Here is a 9472-nt window from a genome sequence, read left to right as displayed (position 1 = left end):
GAAATTCCTAAAACCCCCCCACCCCCCCCCCCCGCCCCCCCAATTTGTTTTATATTTCCTGAAAGCAGGAACCCTTTAGAATAAAATGCCGGCAGTTGCAAATGTTTATGTTGCATGATATTAAGATTAGCGCAACAGTTTATCAAGCCTAGAGTGTCAGTAAAAAAAAAAAACAACATCCTTAAAGGAGAACTATGAGGTAAGTGATTTACACTCATCCTCATAGTTGGAGCTGATGTGTGACAATGAAACAGTCACAGGTCGGCTCTATTGATCGGGAAGTGAGCGAACACATACCGTCTGCAATACCCTACAAATACACAGCACAGTAAAAGGGAGCAAAAAGAGAAGTCATTTGTAAGAGTTGACAGACTTTAAAAGTAAAGATTTGAGAACTCTGTGGCTCAAATAAAAACTTTTTAAACATGTTATGTGACCATTGCCAGATATTGAAACTTGGGTAATGCATTCAAATGTGTCGGGATCCGCTCCGGCTGCTGCGTCTCAGTATACCGCGAGCTATAGCTCGCGGTATACTGAGCTTAGGGTAACGGGAGGACGCTAGTTTGTGTCCTCCCGTTACCCTAAGGAGAACTATGGGGAAAAACACTGACCCCATAGTTCTCCTTTAAAGTAGACCTGTCATTAAACTGGTAATTCAAAGTTTAGCTTATGATGGTAAAAAATGCATAAGCAGAGGTTCTCTTTAGTTAAAAGCATCTCAAAGATGTATTGCAGTTCTCAATGTTTTCTTTTAAGGGTATCTATGGTCAAAATCTAAGAATAAATATATATTTCTAGATTGAGTTTCCATGAGTTCTATCCCACTCCTAATAACCATATTGAAGTAGAAGTTTGTAAACTTACTTATTGACGATGCTCATAGGATGTACAACATCTGAACTTCCCACAATGTAACATCATCATTGCTTACTGGAAGCAATGCATGATGGGATATGCAGTCTTGAGAAATCAAGATTGTATTACATCAAGCAGCAGGGAATGAGACACAAACACTTGCTACATAAAAGAGATTTTTTTTCAATAAGCTTTTATTGCATTATCAAAAACAACTATAATATGTATTCATATTACAATGCCGATGCTATAATGCCGAAAGTGCCATTGTCCTGCCGATACATCGGCGCATCCCCAGAGAAACTGTGATAGCCGGCCGAGCGATGCGGGAGGAGAGCGCTGTGAGCAGACGGCATCTCCTCCCACACCGCTCAGGCTCCTATCAATGTTATAGTAATCATACTCTGTCCTCATGTTATCAATGAACAGGAACACTCAGTACAGAGGATTCCTGTTCATTGATAAAAGGGGATACAGAAAAAGAGATTGAGGAAGTTGTGTCTTTCTATTTTAAAAGGGAAATAACAAGGGTCTGTTTAGACCCCTAATATTTCCCTAATGTGAAAAAATTAAAATAAAAAACATTTTCGGATTCGGCCTGACATTTTTTTTAATTTCGTTTTGGTTTTAAAATCTCCATTTCAGTGCACCTCTAGTCTTTACCATTCCTTTAGGAGTCAAGGTCTGCCATGTCTTTCGTGCCCACCTCTCTCATTTCTTTAATGTAATAGGGAGCCTCTCGGTCCAACAGAGATCCTGGGTAACTGGGTCGGGTAACTCCTGCTTATGCATATTTTCATCCTATGCTCAGTTTAAATTGCCTAGATTTGTAACAAGTTTACTTTATGTATGCGCAGCATTTAAAAAATGTCATAATACAATAACTATATAAAGTTTTTGGCGGCACAGAGCTTTTTACACATATCTGCTGGCACTTGTGGTAAAAACGTGAAACAGTGGAATGCATATGTTTATGTTTTAAAAGAAAAACTTGGGGCAAAACGTTTCTTAACCCTTGCAGTGGGACTACCCCAGCTCTGAAAGGGTTAAGTGCTCATTTTCATCTAGATGCTCAAATGAAAAAAAATTATACTTACCCGAACCTTTGCCCGGTCTTTCCAGCCTTTCCCTCCACTGCAGTGGTCTAAGGTCCCATAAGTCATCACATCTTATACATGTATGTGAGGATGCCAAGGGACACTCCATCGCTGCAGTAGAGGAGAAGACAGGCTGCAGGGAGAGCTCTAACAGACAGCCTGCTCCGAGGGTCAGGTGATTATAACTTTGTTATTCTTGCACCTAGACCAAAATGAGCACTTAACCCTTTCAGTTCAGAGATAGCCCCACTGCAAGGTTTAAGAAAAGTTTTTTCCCCCGAGTTTCTCTTTAACTTGAATTGTACCTTGCATTATACCTTCTTGTAGAAAGTTATGTAGCTGTTGAATCAGTTGTATGGTTATTGTATGGGGTATCACATCATTGATATACATCATGCTACAGAGTTTCCCTTTCAACATCTTTTACAGGACTGTTCAAATCAGAGAAAAACAATTCTGTTGAGTCACTGCAGGACTTGCTGACTTCAGATTCTGAAGGAAGCTTTGCAGGAGCAAGTAGCCCAAGAGATTTGCAGTCACCTGATTTTACTGCCGCATTCAGTCCTGAGAAAAAGGAGGTATGTTAAGATTTTTTGGTCACCATGAAGATTTAGATCTCCTTTTTCTACACCGCATTGGTGTATTTTATTAACTTTAGGCTGGTGTTAAGGGGTTAGGGCTTTTCCCCATAGTTCCTAGGGGTAACGAGAGGACACAAACTAGCGTCCTCCCGTCACCCTAAGCTCAGTATACCGCGAGCTACCACTCGCGGTATACTGAGACACCGCAGCTGAAACGGATCCCGACAATTATGTCTGGATCCGCCCAGCTGCGTGAGTGACAGCTGGCTCTGCGTGAGAGCCAGCTGTACCCTCCCCCGTCCGTTCCGCCAGTCAGCGCTGGAGGATCGGGGAGGGGGGAATCCAGCCCCTCCCCCTGTCACGGCTCTCTGCCGTGACAAGATCGAGAAGTGAGCAAACGCCGGTATGTGTTCGCTCACTTCCCGATCTACTGAGCCGACCTGTGACAGTCTCATTGTCACAGGTCGGCTAGAACTAGGAGGATGAGTGAAAAGCACTCACCTCATAGTTCTCCTTTTAATAGACTCATAGAAACGCCAGTAATTTTTGGAAACTATGCTTAACCAAAGAAAAGATACTCCTGTTGCAGGTATTGACAGAGAAAGGTGGTTATAGGGTTTCTAGATTTTGAGTTCTTAAAAGTTTTGTGCTAGGGTAGAAGGTGTTGTCATATTGGGCCTGTATGCATGATATGATGATTCCATAATACCTGTACTCTAGCAGTCGAGGTGAAGTCTTGAGCTTTTTCGGCCAATGTATAAACCGCTTCAATAGCGGAAAATAAAGATTACCTAAAAGAGAACCATGGCCCAACCTTCTTTGGCCATAGTTCTCTATAGGATCACTCACTTGAGGTTTCCCAACACTTCCTGTTAATTCTCTGGGGCAGAAAGTCACTCCAGTGGGACAAAGGAAGAAAAACTTGTAAGGGGTTTTAACCTTTCCCCACTTTATCCAAAAAGTTTTGGCTTTACATAAACTAGGAGGTCCTTTTATAAACAATTTTCAAGGCTGTTCACCCAGCAAATATCTATGAATGTTCTCTAGTTTTTTTAATTCTTTACAAGTGCAATGAAATTTCAAATGTTTTGAAGTAATATTGCATTATGGCCAATAGATGGAGCTAAAGGAGCAGAGGAAATAAGTATATTGTATGCTTCTCAGCACCATGTAGTGGTCATAATGTGGCACTACATAAAACATTGCCTTGCCTGGTAAAGAAACAACTAACACAGGGATGTCCAAACTGCGGTCCTCCAGCTGTGGTAGAACTACGAATCCCATGAGGTTTTGCAAGATTCTCACAGCCACAGACATGACTACCGGAGAGAGAAGCATCATGGGATTTGTAGTTTCACCACATCTGGAGGGCTGGAGTTTTGACATCCCTGAACTAACATAACAAATATAACCGCACAAAATGTTCACAGATATTCACGGGGGATAGGGCCCTCGGGCTAGTTTATAAACAAACCCAAATATATATACATTTATTTATCCTCCTGACCAGAATAATACCATTGCACTTGGATGAACCCTAATTCTTAGCCTTTGAATGGAAATTGTCCTATAACAGAGGATGTCTAAATAAATTGTACTATATTTGGGGGAATTTTTTTGCATAATCAGACATTTCCCACTGAGGCTGGAAAGACCATTAGAACTCATGAATGCCAATACAGCTAGCCAGATGTGTAAATAACAATGCTAGAAAAACACATATTTTGCAGTAAAATGGGAGATGCAACGATTATTATTTCTTGATCTATGTTGATCTATGTCATGTGTACGGCATTGCTTTTGTTTTTTTTTTGCTTGGTCCTGCTGTGCAGTGCGTCTTTATGGCATTCTGAGCTAAATAATTCAAGTATTGCACATTTTTCCATAAATAAAAATCTGAACACCAATTTACTGATGTATGGTACCATGTAAAATCTCTATTTTGCTTAAGAAAGAAAAAAAATAATGGTTTGGTAAAGTAAGATGCAAATTAACTTGCAGACAAACTTTTACATCTGAAAAATAATTTTGGTCATTGATAGGGTAAATTTGCCAGATACAGAGGGAGGGAGGAAGAGGGAGGAAGAGGGAGGAAGAGGGAGGGAAGAGGGAGGGAAGAGGGAGGGAAGAGGGAGGGATGGAGGGAGGAGGGAGGGAGAGGGAGGGAGGAGGGAGAGGGGGAAAGAGAGAGTATATACTTATTGCCTCTGCTCCTTTTGCTCCATCTAGTGGCCATAATTTGATATTACTTTAAAACATTCGGAATTTCATTGCACTTGTAAAGCAAAAACATAAGAACTAAACATTCACATATACAGGTGAAACTCGAATAATTAGAATATCGTGCAAAGTTCATTTATTTCACTAATGTAACTTTAAAAGGTGAAACTAATATATGAGATAGACTCATTACATGCAAAGCAAGATCATTCAAGCCGTGATTTGTCATAATTGTGATGATTATGGCTTACAGCTCATGAAAACCCCAAGAACCCCAAATCCACAACCTCAAAAAAGTAGATTATTACATGAAATCAATAAAAGAAGGATTGTACATAGAACAATATCGGACCTCTGAAAAGTACAAGCATGCATATGTACTCAGTACTTGGTTTGGGCCCCTTTTGCAGCAATTACTGCAATTACTTTTGCACGATATTCTAATTATTCGAGTTTCACCTGTATTTGCTGGGTGAACTGCCTTGCAAATTGTTTATAAATGGACCCCCTAGTTTATGTGTAGCCAAAACTTTTTGTATAGAGTGGTGAAAGGTTTAAACCCCTTGCAGTTTTTTCTGCCTTTGTCCCATTGGGGAGACTTCCTGTCCCAGAGAATAACAGGAAGTGTTGGGAAATCTCAACTGAGTGACAGCTTTCATGTGAACAGGTGTCCCTCCCCCCCAGCTGAATATTAACAAATAGAGGGGATGAATCTACATAGTTTTTATAGTTATTATATAATGTAAAATGTTCATTCAATATATCAAAGAGACTCAACCCAGGACAGTCATTAGGTCATAGAGGGACACAGTCAATAGGGCCTTTAAAAAAAAATATATAAATGTCTGACTCCAAAATATTAGGATAGGTCCATACCATATGCCAGGTCAGCATTATTGTTGTAACATCTAATAATCTAGTGGTGAGGAAGGTCCCCATTGTAAAGAAAAAAAATGACTTGGGGTTAAATATGATTATATGTATATATTACTGTATATCAGTGTATACTACACACGTGCATTAGCATATTGTTAAAAGACAACTTCACCTTTGGTTAGGTAGTCCATTAATAAATGCCAACTGCCCCCTTACCTACCCTCGAGTGCAGACAGCTTGGTACAGTGCTTAACTTTCCACGTTCCAACAATTTTTCCATTTCATGGATATCAGCTGCTCCAGTGGTTGCTCAGCGTATGGGTTACCATAGGCATGCACAGTATAAGTTGTAATTATTGGGCCAGGCGGGCCCGGGGGTGTGGAGCATTTTTTAAGGGGGATGCAAGCATGCGGGAGGCTAATAATTCTGTCTGGTTCTCCCCACCTTGTTAGGATATTAAATATTTTCTCCATTTGCTAAAGAGGTATAATACAGCTTTTACATTATAAAGCATCGAAATGCATTAGGGTTTTTCTTCTCTGTCACCATGTGACGTAACAAATGCTCCAGCAAAATAGTTTTCAGGGCAAATACTTTGACTGGTTTACCTAGTGATCACATGAGATCATACATTGCACTGCAGGGTAATTAGGAGATGACCATCTACGAATGTAAAATTATGTTGAATGTGTAGTATGTAAAGGTAATGCATTTTTGTCATTGGAATTTCTTTTTTTACTGTAGGCAAAAAATAAAGTTTGCAATATTAGCACCAGCATCTCCCCACCGCCAGTAAGTGGGCCAGCTGCTAAAAATGTGCCAAAACTCACAACTTCTTCTCCGAAGGCGATTCCAAACAGCAAGCCTGCACCTACCACTTCTCCAAACTGGGTCACTGTGTCTTTCAGGTACATGTATGCACAAGTTGTATCCATGTTTTACTGAAACATCATTCTAATGTTTGGCTGGTTATAGGATTGAAGAATGATAAATACATGTTCTCTAATTAGCAGAGCACCTTTCAATTAGATTAGAATAATATCTACATGTCAACCAATGTGCAGATGTTTTGTTTTTTTTATCATCAGAAAAATACACAGGTCTGCTTTACTATTAGCCCTGGCACGGCACATGTGTACAAGACAAGTGGCCAGATAAACCCAAGCTTGGGCATTTGGACTGGGCACACCTCTAATTTGTTTACTGATCTGGAAATCAGTCTTATGTTAATCATTTGATGTCTTAGCAGCGCGCTTTACATGCATTCTATGTATTGACATTTATCACATCAAAGACATAGTAGGTAGAATGCAGTACATTTATAGTGAAAAACAGGGGTGAACAAATGAATATGGAATTCAGGAGGCAGTCTGCCCAGTCCAGGAGCCTGCAGGATTTTTTTGGCTGTCAGCTTCATAGACAGCAACTAGAGAAAACTAAAGAGCAACTAAAAACTCATAAGTTAGGTGCTAGCTGTAAATTTTAAAGAGCATTGGCTTCCTGGGATTTGTCCAGCCCTGGTGTTAACGTAGCATGTGTGCGTTAGTGTGGGTTGTTAAAAAACAAAATCCTGCTACATCTTTGGTTCATTTTCCAGCAAAGCACGCCTTTCTTATGAATGAATGGTAAACACACTGCACTGATTTGAATGAATGAAACTTGAATATGTCCTCATATGCTCTCTGACTCCATCTGGCAGCTCAGTTTCCAAGTAGATAGATTTTCTATGTTGGTTATCCTCATTGCATATGTAGCACAGCCATTTTCACACTATGCCTAATATTTCCAGTGTTGAAATAGATCAAATGTCCAGTCCAATAATGTGGTTGATTAGGATAAGCATGTAACAATGCCTCATGCTGTGCCATCAAATGTTCATACTCTATATTGGATTTATTGTGTTTTTTTTTCACTTATATTACAGTCCCATCAGTCCTCCTGCTATGGATCTCAGAAAAATCATGGAGATAGAGGAAAATAGTCAAAAATTTGGAGCTACACCAAAACTGAGTACAGGGTGTGTTCATAATCTTTAAAGTTTTTTTCATGTTATACTTGCTCACCATAGATTGCAGTGTCTTAAAAGAGAACTAAAGTCAGACCTTTTTTTTGGCATTACTTCTCTTTTAGGGCACAGGAGTACATTCACTAATGTATTCCTGTGACCCAAAGTCAGCATATAGTGGGTTACTGCCTTATTGACAGCTGGCTCTTAAGAGCCAGCTGTGCTCTTTTCCTCCCCTGTCTGTCCCTCTAGTGAGTGCTGGGGAAATGGAAAGGGGGGGCATCCCTGTGGGGAGCAGTGACTGAGCGTCGGCAGTCACACGTTCATTCATCTCTCGAGCTATAGTGCCGACGTGTGACAGCTGTAGTGTCCCACACCGGCTCTAGGTATTGGGAAGAGTATATTTTACTCTCCCAATACTTCTCCTTTTAAACTTGGAAAGTTGAATGATAATTCTGCCAAGCACTATTTGCATGAAAGCTGCCAATACAACAAAACCTTAGTGCAATTTCAGGTGGTTGTTGGTTCTTTTTGGGGAATAAATCCTTGTTTATTGGGTCCTCATGCCCCCAGGCAGTCAAGCATGTTGAAGCTGTCAATGGTGGCAGGCACAGGCCTAATGTGATGCCCTCTAACTCAATTATCTTAAAGCCCTGCCCTGGCCAAAATGTTTTTTCTTTTGAATATGATAGTAGAACTCTCAGTTTTTTGTGTGTGCTTCTGTGTCTTAATCGGGTAGTCACAATTGTCCACCAGGACAGGAAATGTCTGAGGATGATTTTGACCCATGCAAGGTTTTTATTGCAGTCATTTTCCTCATTTGTTCTTTCACTTTCTTTGTGGTTACGAAGACAGGAAGTGATAAGAAATCTCCCCAAAGGGGACATAGACAGAAAGAAAAAACACATTCCTACTTTATTAAACACTCAAAAGAAAAATGTTTGTCTGATGTTGGAACTCTAGTCACGGTTGGAGCAGGTTCTAAATCGGGCTATATTGCTCAACTCCAGTGTAGATATCACTGTATACTTTGAGGGAAAACAGATCATTGCATTTCTGTCTGGCAAATGTGTATGGTTTACAAGAGTCAGTAAAGAAAATGTAAAATACTATGGCATGAATGAGTTTCTGTATATTATTTTAACGGTTCGTTTAGCGGTTCGTCTAGCGTTTAGCTTTAACACAAAGACAGAAATAACGGGTGTGTGTAATATTCCTCCTACAAATTACTGTTTTACTAAATCTCAAGACTAACAAGGTTGTCATTTTTAAAGCCTTATAATTATTTTACAGGGTACAAAAGCCTAGCATTCATGGTACAAAGCTGTCTCAGAAGCAGCGGAAAATGATGGCAATGTCTTCTAAAGAGATTGGCAGCACAGAAAGTACAGTTAAGAGTGCTACAGTTACAAATAGCAAGAGCACACCAAAAACATGGTTAGTACACCTTCAAATAAAATGTTCCTTTTTAGACTTGCTGCCTCAATGTAATTGATTGTGATTTGTAGCTACTGCTTGTATTTTTAATCAAGTAATTCCAAGGTGGGTGGTTTCTTTTATCTTTTCCCAACATGTGTCACACATCTTGGCTTGTAAAAATATATTTTTATATTTGTCATTAACTACCTCCCGTTGTGTATACACGGCCGGCCTGGAGCTTCTTGGATGTAACTGGGCGTGTATACATGTCCTGTTACATCCGCCCGATTGGGGCGCGCGCGAGCGCGAAATGCCCGCTATTTGAAAACAGGCAGCGATGCCTGTTAATATACAAGCGATCCGCCGGCTATTGAGCCGGCGGATCGCTTGTATGAGGTCTCGTGACGTGCGCCCC

At 40.3% G+C, this 9472-nt stretch overlaps 1 protein-coding gene across 1 annotated transcript in view; it reads left to right on the top strand.

The window, feature by feature from the left end:
- Window positions 1-9472, top strand: part of IBTK (inhibitor of Bruton tyrosine kinase) — a 72850-nt gene that overhangs the window by 38722 nt on the left and 24656 nt on the right. Inside the window, exons 24-27 of the mRNA XM_018569573.1 lie at window positions 2385-2533; window positions 6378-6541; window positions 7558-7650; window positions 8932-9075. Of these exons, the coding sequence (XP_018425075.1) occupies window positions 2385-2533; window positions 6378-6541; window positions 7558-7650; window positions 8932-9075 (550 nt within the window). The remainder of the gene's footprint in view (window positions 1-2384; window positions 2534-6377; window positions 6542-7557; window positions 7651-8931; window positions 9076-9472) is intronic.

This window comes from Nanorana parkeri, unplaced genomic scaffold, assembly GCF_000935625.1.
Source record: "Nanorana parkeri isolate BGI_ZX_2015 unplaced genomic scaffold, ASM93562v1 scaffold1360, whole genome shotgun sequence".
Lineage (NCBI taxonomy): Eukaryota > Metazoa > Chordata > Amphibia > Anura > Dicroglossidae > Nanorana > Nanorana parkeri.
The sequence above is the reverse complement of the archived record's forward strand: the minus strand, read 5'-3'. Positions and strand labels throughout refer to the sequence as shown.